The sequence below is a fragment of the Papio anubis genome, chromosome 1 (genome assembly GCF_008728515.1).
Source record: "Papio anubis isolate 15944 chromosome 1, Panubis1.0, whole genome shotgun sequence".
In the NCBI taxonomy this organism is placed as follows: domain Eukaryota; kingdom Metazoa; phylum Chordata; class Mammalia; order Primates; family Cercopithecidae; genus Papio; species Papio anubis.
Window position 1 is genome coordinate 22,074,133 of NC_044976.1, and position 21,015 is coordinate 22,095,147.

General features: G+C 45.7%; 1 protein-coding gene and 1 non-coding gene across 6 annotated transcripts in view; one reads left to right on the forward strand and one right to left on the reverse strand.

Moving 5' to 3' along the window:
- CNR2 (cannabinoid receptor 2) overlaps nucleotides 1-21,015 on the reverse strand; it is a 50,525-nt gene that overhangs the window by 4,472 nt on the left and 25,038 nt on the right. The window contains exons 2-3 of one of the 5 annotated variants that reach the window (XR_002521599.2): nucleotides 4,659-5,981; nucleotides 688-961 (exon numbers count right to left, since the gene is read on the reverse strand). Coding sequence is in view for 3 of the 5 variants with exons in the window: in XM_009201721.4 (XP_009199985.1) it covers nucleotides 4,854-5,936 (1,083 nt within the window). In the remaining 2 variants the exon portion in view is untranslated. Of the gene's footprint in view, nucleotides 1-687; nucleotides 5,982-20,397; nucleotides 20,763-21,015 lie in introns of those variants that run through there. The other 4 variants (XM_021937397.2, XR_002521596.2, XM_009201721.4 and 1 more) reach the window with 4 other exon arrangements.
- Nucleotides 12,764-12,864, forward strand: LOC116272537. The gene has a single exon (XR_004181204.1). It is a non-coding gene; the product is annotated as a small nucleolar RNA U13 (small nucleolar RNA).

Genomic DNA, 21,015 nt, shown 5'->3' on the forward strand with positions numbered 1-21,015 from the left:
TCTCAAAAAAATAAATAAATAAATAAAATAAAAGAAGAAGAAGTCTCATGACCCCACGTAGCACTCTCAGTTCCCACATGCCAGTGAGAGAATGGCAGCACTTCAGAGTTGGAAGGGACTTTGAAGATCCTAGGCACCATCCTCTTCCCTACCCTTCCCATTGTACAGAGGAGGGAACTGAAGCCCAGAGAGGGCTGGGGGGCTGCCCAAGATCATGCAGCTAGTTTGGGTCAGAGGTGGGACTAGAATCCATGTCTCTGGGTGCAAAATCTATGCCTTTGTTCATGCTGCTTCTTTCTTGCACCTCATGAGAAGTCAGAGCCTATGTTGACAGAACCCAGCACTTCCTCATTCTGGCAGTGACGAGGAGAGACAATGATTATTGCTGAATCACAGCTATTTTCTTTTCTTTTCTTTTTTTTTTTCTTTTTCTTTTCTTTTTTTTTTTTTGAGATGGAGTCTTGCTCCGTCACCCAGGCTGGAGTGCAGTGCTGCAATCTTGGCTCACTGCAACCTCCACCTCCTGGGTTCAAGCCATTCTCCTGCCTCAACCTCCCAAGTAGCTGGGATTACAGGTGTGCCACTATGCCTGGCTAATTATTGTATTTTTAATAGAGATGGGGTTTCACCATGTTGACCAGACTGGTCTCGAACTCCTGACCTCAAGCGATCCTCCAGCCTCGGCCTCCCAAAGTACTGGGATTACAGGCGTGAGCCACTGCACCCGGCCCACAGCTATTTTCTTTATCTTCTGTTTCTTTTTCTGCCAGATTATTTTGAAATATTGCCCAAAACAGTAAGCATGAACACCTTAGGAAAAAACCAAACCCATCCACATACATTTTCTAGTAATCGGTTTGCATAGTGGTCTTTGATGTTACACAGCTTGTCTTGGGGAAGATAAAATGGGACATTGTGATCTTCATTTATTTCTCCTTATCCACATAACCAAAACGTGCACCTGCAGGGACAGGTGAGAGGCATCGATGTAGAGTGAACAGAACTAGAAGTTAGAAAACCTGGGTTTGTTGCACTGGACACCATCTCATTTGTCTCCTTGAGCAAGTCTTGTCCACTGTCTGGGCCCATTTCCTCAACTAAACAACAAGGGCAGTTCTTAGTGACATCTAGGTCCCTTTTGCACCCTTGTTCTCCTCCCTCATAAGCTCTGCTTCTCTGCTTAAAGCAGACATAGAGGCTGGGAGTGGTGGCTTACACCTGTAATCCTAGCACTTTGAGAGGCCAAGGTGGGTGGATCACTTGAAGTCAGAAGTTCAAGACCAGCCTGGCCAATATGGTGAAATTCTGTCTCTACTAAAAATACAAAAATTAGCTGGGCATGGTGGCAGGTGCCTGTAATCCCAGCTACTTGGGAGGCTGAGGCAAGAGAATTGCTTGAACCCGGGAGGCGGAGGTTGCAGTGAGCCAAGATTGCATGCTACCGTACTCTAGCCTGGGTGACAGAGTGAGACTTTGTCCCCCATCCCCCCAGAAAAGCAGAAATACAGTGTCGCTGTGAAAGGAGAGAAGTGGAAAGTGTGGAGGTGCATTTAATTAAATGATTTTTAGAATCTAGTTTTATCCATTCAAGAAGTATTTACTCAGTGCTTGTTTGTGCCAGGCACTTGGGCATTTTCTTTGCCAAAATGAGAAAGGATTCCACTGATGAATAAAGAAAGGCATGCTTCAACTTTAAGGAATGACAATATATAAACGTGCAAATTCCCCTTTAAACATTTATGCCACTTCTTTGCCTTTCAAAAAGATTGGTGTCTGGGTTAAAATAAGATTTGATTTTCCCAAACACATCAGAGCGTTTCAGAAACAGCTCAGTTTCACAGATATTGACCAGATCCCTTCAGATGCACTGCTGGGTCCTGACTGAGCACTGGGGATGCAGAGGTAAACCTGGAGCTCATCTCGTGGGGGGAGGATAAACTAGTGACTGCCACTCAACACAGCCCAGAGGGTGGACTTTGTTCCTGGGTCTGTACTGAGTTGCATAGTGTCCCCCTAAACTTCTTGTCCACCTGGAATCCGTGAATGTGACCTTGTTTGGAAACAGGGTCTCTGTAAATATAATTAGTTAAATTAAGATGAAGTCATACTAGATTAGGTTGGGCCAAAATCCAGTGATTGGTGTTCTTTAAAAAAGACACCAGGCCGGGTACAGTGGCTCACGTCTATAATCCCAGCACTTTGGGAGGCCGAGGTGGGCGGATCACTTGAGGTCAGGAGTTCGAGAGCAGCCTGGGCAAGACAGTGAAACCCCATCTCTACTAAAAATAAAAAAATTAGCCGAGCGTGGTGGCGGGTGCCTGTAGTCCCAGCTACTTGGGAGGCTGAGGCAGGAGAATCACTTGAACCTGAGAGGCAGAGGTTGCAGTGAGCCAAGATCGTGCCACTGCACTCCTGCCTAGGCAACAGAATGAGACTCAGTCTCAAAGGGGGAAAAAAAAAAAAAAGACACCAAGAAACACAGAGGAAAGGCCATATGAAGACAGAGGCAGAGGTAGGAGTGATGTTTCCACAAGCCAAGGAATGACAGGGACTACCAGAAGTTGAAAGAGTCAAGGAATAATCCTCCCCTTAAACTCTTGGAGGGAGCAGGGCCGTACTACACCTTGATTTTGACTTCTGGCCTCCAGAATTATGAGAGTAAGTTTCTGTTGTTAAGCCACCGGATTTGTAGAAATTTATTACAGGAGATTAATACAGGACTATTTAATAAATGGAGTATATTGAGAATCTACGATGAGTTAACTTTGCAGCAATCTGATGCTACAGACAGCTAATATTATCCCTAATGAGCAATAATCAAGCAGAATTTGACTGAACGAGGCCAAAAGGTTAGTGGTTAAGAGGGCAGGTTTTGAAGTCAAACAGAACTAGGTTGGAGACCTCAGCTCTGGCACTTAGCAGGGTGACCTTAGACAAGTGACTTTGCATCTTTGAGGTTGCCACATCTATAAAATGAAGATAACTAAGACCTTCCTATTAGGTTACTGGGAAAGACAAAGTGAAATAAGGCATTTAAAATCACTTAGCCCCCTGCCTGGCACATAGTAAAGGTTCAATAAAGTGAGCTGGCTTGTATGACCAGAGCACATGGTAGATCTACCCTACCTACAATTGAGTTAACTCAATTAATCCCTATTACATGACCCTGCATATTTCCTTTGTTGTACCACCTGCAATTATCTTCTTTATTGACTTATTGGCTGTCTTGCAAGTAGGATATAGACTGTAAGTCCCATGAGATAGGGGCACAGTCTCATTTATGGCTGGGTACTCAGGACCCTGCACAGAGCCTGGCTCATGTTTATGAGATGAATAAATAAGTGAATGGCTAGTGGATATTTCGTCTTGAAAGTATTAAACGAAGACATGTTTAACCTATATCATTCATTGTATTCCATCTGTGGTCCCAAATAATTGCATTAGAATTCCTCTGCAATCCTCCTGCCACCAACAATTTCTCTTGTTGGCTGTTTTAGGCTCCTTTGGGAGGAACCTAGCCTCCCTAATATGAAAAGTGGGTATCCTGGGATCTATTTTATTTTATTTTTTTGAGACAGAGTCTCACTCTGTTGCCCAGGCTGGAGTGCAGTGGTGCGATGTTGGCTCACTGCAACCTCCGCCTCCCGGGTTCAAGCAATTCTCCTGTCTCAGCCTCCCGAGTGGCTGGGACTACAGGCACCTGCCACCATGCCCGGCTAATTTTTGTATTTTTAGTAGAGACAGGGTTTCACCATATTGGTCAGGCTGGTCTCAAACTCCTGACCTCAGGTGATCCACCCGCCTTGGCCTCCCGAAGTGCTGGGATTACAGGCGTGAGCTACCACGCCCGGCCCCTGGGATCTATAAAAGCATGGAGTTATATTCTAGCTGAGGTCAATGGACTGAAATGTCAGCCCCATACCTGGCATATAGGAAGGGCATTTCCCCTCCTCTCACTTGCTCTGCTTATTATATGTTATAGGGGTGTGGAGGAGGCAAGGGAGCTGAATTGGGGGCAGACGGGGGTACAGTTTGGGGATTTATACAATCTTTGTGAATATCTTCCTTTTTTTTAGAGTTAGGTTAGACCAGGACATTGCCTGTTTCCAGCAGCACCACCAGGACTGCTGCTGGAAGGACTTCAGAGGGTCAAGAAAATTCTCTGAAGATTTTTGTGTCTCAAGCGATCCCAGCCTCCTCTGTATTTCCAGGGACCTGAGGTTACAGGTGGGGATTATTAGAATATCAGAGAGGGTCCTCGCCCAAACAGCAGGATGCCCCAAACTGAAGGCTTGTCATTTATCTCTGAAAGAGGCAAGTCAACACTCTTAATCCTTATCATAGCATAGTTCTCGGTCCTCAGTGGCAAGGGTGACCTGAAAGTTGGGGCCTTTCATAACTCCAGAGCCAAGGAGGCCTTGACAATTAGGCAGGGAGAAGACCTGGATGTCCATCCCGTCTGATACCCTGACTTCCCAAGAGAACAACCCATTCTTCTCGGATTTCTCCCAAGTCCCTCATTGCTGGGCCTGGAGGCTCCCTCTGGCTCCTGTGGTCTCTGGAGGATGCAGGCACAAAGCCTGACCTGACTTGTACTGAGCCTGTCCCAGGCCCTTTGCATCTCGCCCACCTGGCTACTCCTCGTGGGCCCTACCTACCCAACAGACTGTGTGCAGGTGGGCAAGGCCAGGCTGCCTTCCAGGAGTCAGTTCCAACACTCATCAGCAAAAAGGGGTCCGTATCTAGGTGCCTGGGGCTGGTTCAAGTAAGAAGAGAGTGCCAAGACCCCTCTCTCTCCTCCAGGGAGTGAATTGATTTCTGACTTGAGTTGTTTAAATTGGGAAGAGGCCTCATCAGCAACTGGAGTGGTCTAGATCTCTGGAATCTGGCCACGGAGTGATTTTCCCATCAGCCTCTGTCTCGGTGACTGAGGACCTCGGGGCTTCTTCTTTTGCCTCCGACCCAAGGCCCCTCACACACTTCCTCCAGCGAGCCAGGCAGTGATGGGCAGAGGAGCGGATCTCCCTACTCCGCAGAGCGTAGATGACAGGGTTGACCATGGAGTTGACGAGGCACAACATGGAGCAGAAGGCAAAGGCCTTCTTGACCTGGTCGCTGAGCGTAGTGGCCAGGCTGTGGACCATGAGGGCCAGCACTGGGAACCAACAGATGAGGAGCACAGCCAGCACCAGCCCCAGGGTCTTGGCCAACCTCACGTCCAGCCTCATTCGGGCCATTCCTGGCACCTGCCTGTCCTGGTGCCCAGACAAACTGGCTACATGCTGATGGGCTTTCCAGAGAACATGCCCATAGGTGTAGATGATTCCGGAAAAGAGGAAGGCGATGAACAGGAGCCAGCCCAGCAGGTAGTCATTGGGGATCAGTGGGAAAAGCTCAGAGCAGGGCCTGGGACAGCAAGTCCATCCCATGAGCGGCAGGTAGGAGACCAGTGCTGAGAGGACCCACATGATGCCCAGGGTCACCAGTGCCCTCCCACGGGTGAGCAGAGCTTTGTAGGAGGGTGGGTAGCGCAGGCAGAGGTATCGGTCAATGGCTGTCAGCAGCAGGCTACCCACAGAGGCTGTGAAGGTCATGGTCACGCTGCCAATCTTCAGCAAGAAGACAGCCTTGGAATCCATACCATGGAAAACATGAAAATTCACAAAGCTGCATGCAAAGACCACACTGGCCAGGAAGTCGGCTCCAGCCAAGCTGCCAATGAACAGGTATGAGGGCTTCTGGCGGAGCCGGTGGGAGGACAGGATCAGATAGAGTACAGCCACGTTCTCCAGGGCACTTAGCAGGCCCAGAAGAGTGCACAACACGGCAATAGCTATCTTCTGGGGACCACTCAGGATCATGTAATCCTTCATAGGGTTGAAATCCAAGCCATTCTTGGAGCCATTGGCTATCTCTGTCACCCAGCATTCCTCCATGGGATGGGCCCTTCAGATTCCACTGAGCTTGTCTAGAAGGCTTTGCTGCAGTACAATGAGAAGAAGAAAATCTTTTTCAGTAAGCACAAGAATGACCTCACCTGATAACTGACTGTAGCCAAGACTGCTACCTGTATGGATGGATTCTATGTTGGAAAATCAGTTTCTATTTTGTTTCCCTGTATTTTGCCCTTTCTCCAACCAAACGGGCAGCCAAATCTGTCCTGGCGGCCTCAGGGGAGGTATGTGGGAATGCAACAAGCAGAAGTGACCTGTAAGATTTTTGGCCTTCCATTTTCCAAAAGACTAATCCTAAGACTTCCTTTTGAAGCAAGAGAAATCCCAAAAGGTCAAAAGCAAGAGGAAATCAAAACCAAGAAGAAGTGGAATCTAGAGTGATAAGGTTGAGGTTTTTTTTGTTTGCTTTACATTTTGTTTTGTTTTGTTTTGTTTTTTAATTTGCCAATTTTGACAAGTAAAGTACTGAAGTTTTAACAACCATTTGGGGATGGAAGATATGAATTTGGCTTCACATCAAGTGATGGGAAGAGAAACTACAGAAGATTAAACAATTTTTTTAAAAATTTTATTTATTTATTTATTTATTTGTTTTTGAGACAAAGTCTTGCTCTGTCACCCAGACTGGAGTGCAGTGGTGTGATCTCTGCTCACTACAACCTCTGCCTTCCAGGTACAAGTGATTCTTCTGCCTCAGCCTCCCAAGTAGTTAGAACTACAAGTGCCCATCACACCCGGCTAATTTTTGTACTTGTAGCAGAGACTGGGTTTCGCCATGTTGGCCAGGCTGGTCTCAAACTCCTGATCTGAGGTGATCCACCCACCTCAGCCTCCTAAAGTGCTGGAATTACAGGTGTGAGCCACTGCGCCTGGCCAAAACATTTTATACTAGATAAAATATAGGAGTCCAGTTAAATTTGAACGTTGGCTGGGCATGGTGACTCACGCCTGTAATCCCAACACTTGGGGAGGCCGAGGTAGGCGGATTATGAGGTCAGGAGATTGAGAACATCCTAGTTAACATGGTAAAACCCCATCTTTACTAAAAATACAAAAAATTAGCCAGGCGTGATGGCAGGTGCCTGTAGTTTCAGCTACTTGGGAGGCTAAGGCAGAAGAATTGCTTGAACCCAGGAGGCAGAGGTTGCAGTGAGTCGAGATTGTGCCACTGCACTCCAGCCTGGGTGACAGAGCGAGACTTTTTCTCAAACAAATAAATAAATAAATAAATAAAAAATAAAATAATAAAAATAAAAAAATTTGAATGTCAATAAGAAGTAACTTTTTAGTATATGTCCCAAATATTGAAGAAAAAATCCTCAGGAATCTAAATATTGTATGGTTTATTATTAGACATTATTAGAAAGCAAACTAAACATTTATTTGGAGGGATTCACTTTATAAACAGGTTGTATAGGAGTGCCACATATAAAGGCCCATGAAATTTGAGTTCACGGTGCAAAATGCGCAAGGAAACATGAGCAAGAGTCAGCAGAAATGTCAGACAGTAGAATTACACTTTCAAGAACTTTGTATAATTATTGGGTATACCTTATAAAAATATGTCTGATATAAAACAATAAAGAATTAAAAACATGAGTACAGAATGAGAGATTGTTTCTGGGTAGATCTGAAAAAGATTCAAGTAGAATTTCTGGAAGTGAAAAATAAAATCATTGCAAAAAGAAATCCTTAAGGGATGAATTAAAGAGCAAAACAGAACAACTGAAAAGCATTGACTTAGAAAGTAGATCTGGGGCTGGGCACAATGGCTTATGCCTGTAATTCCAGCACTTTGGGAAGCTGAGGTGGGCGGACTACCTGAGGTCAGGAGTTCGAGGCTGGCTAACAGGGTGAAACCCTGTCTCTACTAAAAACACAAAAATCAGCTAAGCATGGTGGTGGACACCTGTAATGCCAGCTGCTCAGGAGGCTGAAGCAGGAGAATCGCTTGAACCCAGGAGGTAAAGGTTGCAGTGAGCTGAGATCGCACCACTACATGGCAGCCTGGGTGATAAGAGTGAAACTCCATCTCAAAAAAAAAAAAAAAAAAAAAAAAAAAGAATGTAGATCTGAAGAAATTTCTCACAATGCAGAACAAGGAGTGAAGTGATGGAAAATAAGAAAGAGAAGTTAAGAGACATGAAGGATTGAGCAAAAATGTTTATATCTCAGTGGAGTGTTAGAGTGGATAAACAGAGAAAATTGGTGGTGGGCAATAGTCAAAGAGGTAGTAGAAAAGAATTATCCATCCAGATGGGGCAACATGAAAAAACCCCATCTCTACAAAAAAAAATACAAAAATTAGCTGGGCATGATGTGGCATGCCTATCGTCTCAGCTACTTGGGAGGCTGAGGTGGGAGGATCACTTGAGCCCAGGGAGGTCGAGGCTTCAGTGAGCCATGATTGTGCCATTGCACTATAGCCTGGGCAACAGGATGAGCCCCTGCCTCAACAACAAAAAAAGAATTATTCAGGATCCATGAAAAATAAGACTATTCAGATCTGGAAATCACAGAGAACCCCAAGCAGAATTTTTTTTTTTTTTTTTTTTTTTTGAGACAGAGTTCCCAGGTTCAAGTGATTCTCCAGCCTCAGCCTACTCACATAGCTGGGACTACAGGTGTGCACCACCATGCCCAGCTAATTTTTGTATTTTTAGTAGAAAAGGGGTTTTGCCATGTTGGCCAGGCTGGGCTTGAACTCCTGGCCTCAAGTGATATGCCCACCTTGGCATCCCAAAGTGCTGGGATTATAGGCATGAGCCACCACGCCCAGCCCCAAGTAGAATTTTTAAAAACACATTCCATATTCATATATATCATGTAGCATACATATCAGAATACCAAAGACAAAGAAAAATATAGGGCAATAAGAATGAAAAGACAAATTACCTGTAAGAGAACTATAATTAATTTTAAGAGCAGATTTCTGAGTAGCCACAATAGAAGCCAAAAAGTAAAGAAAAAACTGTCAGTCTAGAATTTTATACCTGGCTAAACTATCATTCAAGAATGAAGTCCAAAAAGTTCAAAGAAAATTGTTCACTAACAGACCTTCACTGAAGGAACATCTAAAGAATGTGCATTTTATAAGGATATTCAACCCAAAGGGAAGAAAAGAAAGGCAAGAAAGAATAGTGAGTAAGTAGGTTGACAAATATATGAGTAAAGAAAAGCAAATGCCTTTATAAAACAATAATGATAATAGTGAGTAATTTACACCTGTAATTCCAGCACTTTGGGAGGCTGAGGCGGGATCACTTGAGGTCAGGAGTTTGAGGCCAGCCTGGCCAACATGGTGAAACCCATCTCTACTAAAAACACAAAAATTAGCCAGTTGTGGTGGCATGCACCTGTAGTCCCAGCTACTCAGAATACTAAGGCAGGAGAATCGCTTGAACCTGGGAGGCAGGGGTTGCAGTGAGCTGAGATCATGCCACTGCACTCTAGCCTGGGTGACAGAATGAGACTCTGTCTCAAAAAACAAAACAAAACAAACAAAACAAAAGTGGAGATTGGGCACATGGCTCATGCCTGAAATCCTGGCACTGTGGGGAGTCCAAGGCAGGAGGGTTGCTTGAGCCCAGGAGTTCAAGACCAGCCTAAGCAGCATGGTAAAACCCATGTCTACAAGAAATAAAAATTTAGTCAGGCATGGTGACATATGCCTGTATTCCCAGTTACCTGGGAGGCTGAGGACAAAGGATTGCTTGAGCTCAGGTGGTTGAGGGTGCAGTGATCTACGATTGTGCCACCACACTCCAGCGTGGGTGACAGAATGAGACTTTGTTTCAAACAAAAACAGAAACAAAGTAGAAATAAAATTGTGAATGACAAAAATGCAAGACAAGAAAGGGATGAACAAAGTTAAAACTTTGTCTAGGAAGTGGGTAAAGACATTGATTAATTTTAGGCTTAAAAAAAAAAACCAGGCATCATCTCTTATCTGGTTTACTGCAATAGCTTCCTAACTGGGTCCCCTGCTTTTAACCAGGCCCATTTCTAATCTAGTTTCAACACAGCAGTCAGGGTGATCCTTTAAAAATACAGGATCTTGTCATTCCTCTGTCCCAAACCTGCATAGCTCCCTAGTCCACTATGTAAAAGCCGAAGTCCTTAGTGTTATGGTCCCTTCTACTATGATTCCCTTGGTGACTCAGCTTTAGCCACATTGGCTTCTTAATCAGTCTTCTCTTCAGCCGCAGGTCCGTTCCCTCTTCCTCAATTACCTTTCCCTCAACATTGACTTGGCTTGCTCTCACCTTCTTTAAGTCTTTGCTCAGATCTTACTTTGTCAATGACACCTACCCTGACTACCCCATGTAATACCCTAACTCATCCCAACCTCCAGCTCTTTTTTTTTTGAGATGGAGTTTTACTCTGTCACCTAGGCTGGAGTGCAGTGGCACAATCTCGACTCATTGCAACCTCTGCCTCCTGGGGTGAAGCCTTTCTCCTGCCTCAGCCTCCCCAGTAGCTGGGACTACAGGCGCATACTGCTATGCCTGGCTAATTTTTTGTATTTTTAGTAGAGATGGGGTTTCACCGTGTTAGCCAGGCTGGTCTCGATCTCCTGACCTCGTGATCTGCCCGCCTTGGCTTCCCAAAGTGCTGGGATTACAGGTATGAGCCACCACACCCAGCCCAACCTCCAGCTCTTTACACTGACCTATTCTTTATTTTTTCCATACCACTATCACCTTCTAATATATAAAATTCATTATTTTTAGTTTTTATTTTTTTTGAGGTGGAGTTTTACTCTTGTCACCCAGGCTGGAGTGCAATGGCGCAATCTTGGCTCACTGCAACCTCTCCCTCCAGAGTTCAAGTGATTCTCCTGCTTCAGCCTCCTGAGTAGCTGGGATTACAGGCACCCACCACCAGGCCTGGCTTTTTTTTTTTTTTTGTATTTTTAGTAGAGATGGGGTTTCACCATGTTGGCCAGGCTGGTCTCAAACTCCTGACCTCAGGTGATCCACCCACCTCCACCTCCTAAAGTGCTAGGATCACAGGTGTGAGCCACCACACCCGGCCTATAATTTATATATGTAATTTAAATATAAATTAACATGTTATATATAATTTAAATATAATTATAAATATAAATTAATATAAAGTGATCCGTTATATAAAATTATATTCTGACTATATAAAATTTATTTAGAAATTAAGAATTAAAAGTCCAGGTACAGTGGCTCATGCCTGTAATCCCAGCACTTTGGGAGGCCGAGGCGGGTGGATCATGAGGCGGGTGGATCACAAGGTCAGGAGAGCGAGACCATCCTGGCTAACACAGTGAAACTTCATCTCCACTAAAAATACAAAAAAAAATTTAGCTGGGCGTGGTGGCGGGCGCCTGTAGTCCCAGCTGCTCAGGAGGCTGAGGCAGGAGGATGGTGTGAACACGGGAGGCGGAGCTTGCAGTGAGCCAAGATCACACCACTGCACTCCAGCCTGGGCCACGGAGCGAGACTCCATCTCATTAAAAAAAAAAAAGAAAAAGAAATTAAGAATTAAGGCCGGGCGCGGTGGCTCACGCCTGTAATCCCAGCACTTTGGGAGGCCAAGGCAGGCGGATCACCTGAGGTCAAGAGTTAGAGACCAGCCTGGCCAACATGGTGAAACTCCATCTCCACTAAAAATACAAAAATCAGCTGGGCACGGTGGCAGGCACCTGTAATCCCAGCTACTCAGGAGGCTGAAGCAGGAGAATCACTTGAACCCAGGAGGCAGAGGTAGCAGTTAGCCGAGATTGTGCCATTGCCCTCCAGCCTGGGTGACAGAGCAAGACTCCGTCTCAAAAAATAATAAAAATAATAATAATTTTTAAAAATTACTGGTTGGGCATGGTGGCTCATGCCTGTAATCCCAACACTTTGAGAGGCCAAGGTGGGCAGATCACATGAGGCCAGGAGTTTGAGACCAGCCTGTCTCTAGTAAACCCCATCTCTACTAAAAATACAAAAATTAACCGGGCCTAGTGGTACACATCTGTAATCCCTGCTACTGAGGTGGCTGAGGCAGGAGAATCACTTGAACCTAGGAGGTGGAGGCTGCAGTGAGCATCACTGCACTCTAGCCTGGGCAACAGAGTGAAACCCTGTCTCAAAAAAAGAAAAAAAATTACTAGGCTGGGCACGGTGGCTCATGCCCGTAATCCCAGCCCTTTGGAGGCCGAGGCGGGCAGATCACCTGAAGTTGGGAGTTCGAGATGAGCCTGACCAACATGGAGAAACCTCGTCCATACAAAATTACAAAAAATTAGCCGGGCATGGTGGTGCATGCCTGTGATTCCAGCTACTCGGGACGCTGAGGCAGGAGAATGGCTTGAACTTGGGAGGCGGAGGTTGTGGTGAGCCGAGATCGTGCCATTGCACTCCAGCCTGGGCAACAAGAGCGAAACTCTGTCTTTAAAAAAAAAAAAAAAAATCACTAACAAAGTTCATAGGTATGCATTTTTGTTTTGTTTTGTTTTGTTTTTCTTTTTTTGAGACAGAGTCTCACTCTGTTGCACCCAGGCTGGAGTGCAGTGGAGCAGTCTTGGCTCACTGCAACCTCCACCTCCCAGGTTCAAGTGATTTTCCTGCCTCAGCCTCCCAAGTAGCTGGGATTACAGGCGCCCACCACCACGACTGGCTAATTTTTTGTGTTTTTGGTAGAGATGGGGTTTCACCATATTGCCCAGGCTGGTCTCAAACTCTCCACCTCAGGTTATCCGCCCACCTTGACCTTCCACAGTGCTGGGATTATAGGCATGAGCCACCATGCCCAGCCTCAGGTATGGATCTTTAAAAACACACCTCAGGATCCCTTTGTAATTCATAAGCATGATGACTGGTTTTCACGCTCATGTGTGAGATGTTCCTCCCTCAAACCTATGATGACATTGTCATGTTACCAGCCGACGTGCGAAAAAAGGAAAAAAAGACACACTTCTGAATAATTCATGGGTCGAAAAGTCGTAAAGGAGATTAGAAGATACTTGGCATTGGCCGGGCGCGGTGGCTCAAGCCTGTAATCCCAGCACTTTGGGAGGCCGAGATGGGCGGATCACGAGGTCAGGAGATCGAGACCATCCTGGCTAACACGGTGAAACCCCGTCTCTACTAAAAAATACAAAAAACTAGCCGGGCGTGGTGGCGGGCGCTTGTAGTCCCAGCTACTCGGGAGGCTGAGGCAGGAGAATGGCGTAAACCCGGAAGGCGGAGCTTGCAGTGAGCTGAGATCTGGCCACTGCACTCCAGCCTGGGCTACAGAGCGAGACTCCGTCTCAAAAAAAAAAAAAAAAAAAAGAAGATACTTGGCATTGAATGACTATGAAATTGTGAGACATTAAAATGTGTGAGATTCATATGAGTAGTATGCAAAGGGAAATTTACAGCTTTAAATGCTCACACCGTCAGACGCGGTGGCTCATGCCTGTAATCCCAGCACTTTGGGAGGCCAAGGCAAGTGGATCACCTGAGGTCAGGAGTTTCAGACTAGCCTAGCCAACATGGTGAAACCCTGTCTCTACTAAAAATACAAAAAAAAAAAAAAAAAAGTTAGCCAGCATGGTGGTCGGTGCCTGTAATCCCAGCTACTTGGGAGGCTGAGGCAGGAGAATTGCTTGAACCCAGGAGCCGGAGGTTTCAGTGAGTCAAGATCGCACCACTGCACTCCAGCCTGGGCAACAGAGCGAGACCCTGTTCTCAATGAATAAATTAATAATAAATGCTCATACTACAAGATTAAAAAGTCTCCAGAGCTCATCATGCAACTCATGAAATTAGAAGAAGGGCCATGGCATACATTCAAAGAAAGCAGAAGACAGAAATAATAAGAGCAGAAATTAATGACATGGCAAAACTACAGGGAAGAGAAAGAACTGACAAAGTCAAAGCTGGCTGTTTGAAAAGATTATAAAAATAGAGGACCACAGGCAAGATTAGTAAAGGAAAAAGGAGAGCAACCACAATGAAGAAAAATATAGGGCATGAAAGAGAAATGGTCAATAATCCTTTGAAAAGATGCATAACCTCAATAGTAGACAGAGAAATGTGTTTCACTCCCCCCAGATTGGTAAAAAAGTAAGGCTGAAATACTGAGTGCTGGAGAAGACGTGAAGCCAAAAGGACTTTCATTGCGATGGGGTTGTAAGTTGGCACAGACACTTTGAAGAGCAGCTTGGCAAAATCCAGTTAAGTTGACAATACATCAACTGCAGTTCCAGGAGTATGTTCCGGAGGAACTTCCGCATATGTGTCCAGGGAGGCATGTACAAAAATGTTCTCTTTAGCATTTTTGAAATAGAAAAAAAAAACTTCTAAATGTCCATCAACTGGGAAATGGATAAGTAACTTGTAATATAGCCATACAAAGCAATACCATGAAGTGGTGAAAATGTGCCAACAATGATGAATCTTAAAAACACAGTGTTAGGCCTGGCGCAGTGGCTCACGATTGTAATCCCGCTTGCAATCCTAGTACTTTGGAGGCCGAAGCAGGCAGATTGCCTGAGCTCAGGAGTTCGAGACCAGCCTGGGCAACACGGTGAAAACCTGTCTCTACTAAAATACAAAAAATAAGCCGGGCATGGCGGTGTGTGCCTGTAGTCCCAGCTACTCGAGAGGCTGAGGCAGGAGAATTGCTTGAAACCAGGAGGCAGAGGTTGTAGTGAGCTGAGATTGCACCACTGCACTCCAGCCTGGGTGACAGAGCAAGACTCCATCTCCAAAAAACAAAAACAAAAACAAACCCCACAGTGTTGGGCCAATCCCTTGTAAAGCATACTCCTTAAGGAGAGTTTAGAGGATTTACGAGTAGATAAAAGTGAAGAGAACTTGCAGGCAGCAATATAGCATTTTAGAGAATCGGGAGGGATTTCCCCAGACTGGACTTGAAAACCGAGCCTTGCCTGAGGCAAAAGGAAACATCTGTGCCTCTCTATAGACTATGTATTTTTCTTTCTTTCTTTCTTTCTTTTTTTTTTTTGAGGCAGAGTCTCACTCTGTCGCCCAGGCTGGAGTGCAGTGGCACAATCTTGGCTCACTGCAACCTCTGCCTCCCGGGTTCAAGTGATTCTTGTGCCTCAGCCTCCCGAGTAGCTGGGATTACAGGCATCTGTCACCATGCCCGGCTAATTTTTGTATTTTTAGTAGAGATGGGGTTGTTGGCCAGGCTGGTCTTGAACTCCTGACCTCAAGTGATCTGCGCGCCTTGGCCTCCCAAAGTGCTGGGATTAGAGGTGTGCAAGCCACCACACTCAGCTATGTATACTTTAGTGATTATTTTTCCTCAAAACATTAAATACTTAAACACTAAAGTAGTTACAATTGAAAAATTGAAAGTTAAGTGTATTAAAACTTAAAATATTACTTTACTATTATTATTTCAAATAGAGGCTAGGCATGGTGGCTTATACCTATAATCCCAGCACTTTGGGAGGCCAAGGCTGGCAGATCACTTGAGGTCAGGAGTTTGAGATCAGCCTGGCCAACATGGTGAAACCCAGTCTCCACTAAAAGTACAAAAAAAGAAAAAATCAATTAGCTGAGAATGGTGGATCACACCTGTATTCCCAGCTACTCCAGAGTCAGGCTCGAGAATCACTGGAATGCAGAAGGGGGAGGTTGCAGTGAGCCAAGATCGCGCCACTGCACTCCACCCTGGGCGACAAAAACTCTGTCTCAAAAAAAAAACCCCAAAAAACAAAAAAACAAAAACAAAAACAAAAAACTGATATTTAAAATAGAGACCGGGTCTTGCTTGCTTGTTGCCCAGACTGGTCTTGAACTCCTGGCCTCAAGCAGTCCTCCCTCCTCAGTCTCTGAAACTGCATGAATCACCATGCCTGGCCCACAATATTATTTTATAAAGTTTAAAGATATATGTATTTTTAAAACTTCTTTAAAAATAAAAATTAAGAACATATATACAAATAGATTTTTTCTTTTGGAGACAGGGTGTGGCTGTTGCCTAGGCTGGAGTGCAGTGGTGCAATCATAGCTCACTGCAACCTCGAACTCCTGGCCTCAAGTGATCCTCCTTCCTTGCCCTCCCAAAGCTCTGGGATTACAGGTATGAGCCATTTGCACCTGGTCTGATCTAGTTGTTTAAGTATGAGAACTGAGCTGTGCTGTAAATGTGGCTTCTCTGAATTGAGATGGGCTATCGGTAGAAAATACACACTGAATTTTGAACAGAAGAATATAAAATACCTCAATAATTTTTTATATCAATGAGGTTGAGATGACAGTATGTTGGAATATATTGGGTTAAATAAAAATTTGTTTCACCAGTTTATTTTTATTTTTATTTTACTTTTTTGAGATGGAGTCTCGCTCTTGTGGCCCAGGCTGGAGTACAGTGGTGCGATCTCGGCTCACTGCAACCTCCGCCTCCCAATTCAAGTGATTCTCCTGCCTCAGCCTCCTGAGTAGCTGGGATTACAGGCATGTACCACCATGCCCGGCTAATTTTTGTATTTTTAGTAGAGACGGGGTTTCACCATGTTGGTCAGGCTGGTCTCGAACTCCTGACCTCAGGTGATCTGCCCGCCTCAACCTCCCAAAGTGCTGGGATTACAGGGGTGGTCCACCATGCCCGGCCTATTTTAAAAATTTTAAATATGTCTATGGAAATTTTTATTTTATTTTATTTTATTTATTTAATTTGAGACGGAGTCTTGCTCTGTCACCCAGGCTGGAGTGCAGTGGCCTGATCTTGGCTCACTACAAGCTCTGCCTCCCGGGTTCACACCATTCTCCTGCCTCAGCCTCCCGAGTAGCTGGGACTACACATGCCCGCCACCTCGCCTGGCTGATTTGTGTGTGTGTGTGTGTGTGTGTTTAGTAGACAGGGGGTTTCACCGTGTTAGCCAGGATGGTCTCGATCTCCTGACCTTGTGATCTGCCTGCCTCAGCCTCCCAAAGTGCTGGGATTACAGGCGTGAGGCATCGTGTCCAGCTGGAAAATTTTTTAATTATCCACGTGTCTCATAGCTTTGTGGGACAGCTCTAGACCCCAGGAGAGCTGCCTGCCAATCAGAACTCATTCCCCAGCCTGGCTCAGCTGGATGCCTCACAGGTCCCAAACAGTTCTGTTTTCTTGCCTCCATGCCTTTGCACCAGGGGTCTTTCCCTGGCCTACTTCCCTCCTGACCTCCCCTCTGGGCTCATGTCCTGCCTAGTAAAGCCTTCCCAGATCCCGCAGTCACACCTGAAGCGCCTGGCCCGCTCTGCATGTATGGTAACTGGTGCTGCACTGGTCTTTCACCTCAACTAGACCACTAACCACGCTGACCAACATTTGAATGGAATTTCAATTCCACAAAATATTTTTCACAGCCACCATCTAGTTTTTTGTTTTGTTTTGTTTTTGTTTTGTTGTTGCTGTTGTTGTTTTGAGACAGGGTCTCCCCCTGTCATCCAGGCTGGAGTGTAGTGGTGCAATCTCAGCTCACTGCAACCTCCACCTCCCCGGTTCAACTGATTCTTGTGCCTCTGCCTCCCAAGTAGCTGGGATTACAGGCACACACCACCATGCCCAGCTAACTTTTGTATTTTTAATAGAGACAGGGTTTCACCATGTTGGCCAGGCTGGTCTCAAACTCCTGACCTCAAATAATCCACCCGATTCAGCCTCCCGAAGTGCTGGGATTATAAGCGTGAGCCACCGCACCCGGCCGACCATCAAGCTTAATCCCCACAACTCTGTCATATTAGACTTATGCTTATTGCTATTTCACAGATAATAAAAGCTCGACAATGTTAAAGCATTGGGCTGAGGCCACACGGCTTGTTGAGGTCAGACCTAAGGCTTTATTATTTCTGGACCTTTAGTGGCTCAGCACAATGCCTGCTGCATAGTAGGTGCTCAAAAACTTTTTTTTTTTTTTGAGACAGAGTCTCACTCTGTTGCCCGGGCTGGAGTGCAGTGGCGAGATCTCGGCTCACTGCAACCTCTGCCCTCTGAGTTCAAGCGATTCTCCTGCCGCAGCCTCCCGAGTAGCTGGGATCACAGGCATCTGCCACCGCGCCTGGCTAATTTTTTGTGTTTTTAGTAGAGGTGGGGTTTCACCATCTCGGCCAGGCTGGTTTTGAACTCCTGACCTCGTCATCCACCTGCCTCGGCCTCCCAAAGTGCTGGGATTACAGACATGAACCACCATGCCCGGCTTCAAAAACTATTAACTGAGGCTGGGTGCAGTGGCTCACACCAGTAATCCCAGAGCTTTGGGAGACTGAGATGGGAGGATCCCTTGAGCCCGGGAGTAGGAGGCTGCAGTGAGCTATGGTCATGCCACTGCACTACAGCCTGGTTGACAGAGAAAGACCCCCATCTTAACAAAAAAACAAACAAACAAAAAACCCTATTAATTAATGAAATCTACTTGGATGGAAAGGGGTTGTCTTGAATAGCACAGACCCCAAGTATGAGTGTGAGGGAGATGTAGGTTTAAATCCTAGCCGGTGACCTCATTCAAAATACCCAGTGCCTCGGTCTTCTCATTTCTCATCTGTAAAATGGGGTTTTCTGAGTATTTAAATAAATTACTATAATACATGGAAGTGCTCATTGTTGCCATTATTATTATTCTTAGGCACATCTTCAAATGGGGCTAGTTCACCTACTCTGTGAGGTTGCTAAGAATAATATGCCTGGGCTGGGTGCGGTGGCTCACACCTGTAATCCCAGCACTTTGGGAGGCCGAGGCGGGTGGATCATGAGACCAGGAGTTTGAGGCCAGTTTGGCCAACATGGTGAAACACCGTCTCCACTAAAAATACAAAAATTAGCCAGGCGTGGTGGCATGCGCCTGTAATCCCAGCTACTCAGGAAGCTGAGGCAGGAGAATCGCTTGAACCCGGGAGGTGGAGGTTACCATGAGCTGAGATTGTGCCACTGCACTCCAGCCTGGGTGACAAAGTGAGAATCTGTCCCAGAAAAAAAAAAAAGGGATCCGGGCATGGTGGCTCACACTTGTAACCCCAGCACTCTGGGAGGCTGAGGCGGGCAGATCACAAGGTCACGAGTTTGAGACCAGCCTGGCCAACATTGTGAAACCCCGTCTCTACTAAAAATACAAAAATTAGCTGAGGGCATGGTGGCGCGCGCCTGTAATCCCAGCTACTCAGGAATCTGAGGCAGGAGAATCGGTTGAACCCAGGAGGTGGAGGTTGCAGTGAGCCAAGATTGTGCCACTGCACTCCAGCCTGGGCAACAGAGCGAGACTACATTTCAAAAAAAAAAAAAAAGAATAATATGACTGGAGCACTATAAGAGCTCAATAAATGTCAGTCCTTTTTATAACCCAACGACTTTAAAAGTTTTAAGAGGAAGGTGCTTTTTACAATCTGCGTGACCCCTGTTTATAACAGGTAGATATGGCCCTGTCTGGAAGCCAGGGGTTCTGACTCCAAAAGGGATTTCTATCTGTCCAAAGTGAAGACAGGGAGCTGGGTTTCCTGTTGCTCTGTGCGTTCTGATGTTGCCTTGTTAAGACCTGCATCCAAACGCCCCTATTTCCTGCCCTTACCTACTTTGAATAATAACCATACGTGTTGGTGGCCATGCCGGGCCTAGGTGAGGCCCAAAGCCAGCCACCACCCCCCTGCAGTATCCCTCTTCTAGGCTGGATTCTACATGGAGTAAGCCCTATCTTGACTGCAGGGGCTTCATATCACCTATGTCCTTTCTTCAAGGCAGCCCAGGTTCCTCTAGGAACAGATTGAAAAACCTCTCTTCTAATCCAACGCCATCATTTTGCCATCCAGAAAATCGTCCAAGAATGGGGATGTAATTTGCCTAAGGTCACCCAACATATGAGCAGCAGAGCTGCAATTATCCACATATCCCGAGGCACAAGGCCAAACTCCTGTGCAGTAGGCATAGAGATGGCCCTATGCAGAGAAGTTGGAGATAGACACCCTTTGTGGGTTTTCTTGTTTTTGATTTGTTTTGTTTTGTTTTGTTTTTGTTTTTGAGGCAGAGTCTTGCTCTGTCGCCCAGGCTGGAGTGCAGTGGCACGATCTCGGCTCACTGCAACTTGTGCCTCCTGGGTTCAAGTGATTCTCCTGCCTCAGCCTCCCAAGTAGCTGGGATTACAGGTGCACACCACCACACCTGGTTAATTTTTTAATTTTTAGTTGAGACAGGGTTTTGCCATGTTAGCCAAGCTGGTAATTTTTGTTGAGTGGTGTCAAGGTCACACCTGAGCTCAGACAGAAAAAGGTGCCAGCTCACCTCTCCATCCTGGTCACTAGGGAGTGGCAGACAGTGCAAGCCTTCCTCAGCTCCCATATCCTCACCTGGCTACTTCTGAAAGTTTCCAGCTCAGGGGGCTAAGAGGTCCCCTGCAACCCTGCTAGGAACTCCCTGCCCCATCCCCTGCCACCCAGGGACTCTCTTCCCTTGTTTCCCTTGGAAAACAGCCTCTTCCAGTCAGGAAATGGCTTACCCCATGTAGAATCCAGCGTAGAAGAGGGATGCTGGGGCTGATGGAGGCTGACTTCAGGTCTTATCTAGGCCTGGCATGGCCACCAATATGTGTGGTTATTATTCAAAGTAGGTAAGGGCAAGAAATGCAGGCATTTGGATGCAGGTCTTAACAAGCCAACATCTGACAATGGGATGCACAGAGCAACAGGAAACCCAGCTCCCTGTCTTCCCTTTGGACAGATATAAATCCCTTTTGGAGTCAGAACCTCTGGCTTCTAGACAGAGCCTTTTTCCAGGGTGAAGACTGTCTGAACATCCAGCACAGAGATGAAGTAGGAAATTAAGAAAATAACAGAATAATGGTATAAGTAATAATAGTAAAAATTATAGTAATAGTAAAAAAAAAAAAAGCTCATAAAATGAATTGCTATATTAACCAAGGCTAAAAAAAAATTTACACAGCCCCCCCAAAGTTAAAATAAAATTAACTGTCTGTCCCAAGAAACATTAACCATATCTACCCTCCACATATTTTGTAGGCTTCATAAACTCCTGTTTCTTTCTCCCCTGCACAGCTGCAAGGTCACAAGACAAATAAAGATAAACTACAAACCAAGTTTTCCCAGAGATGTAAGAC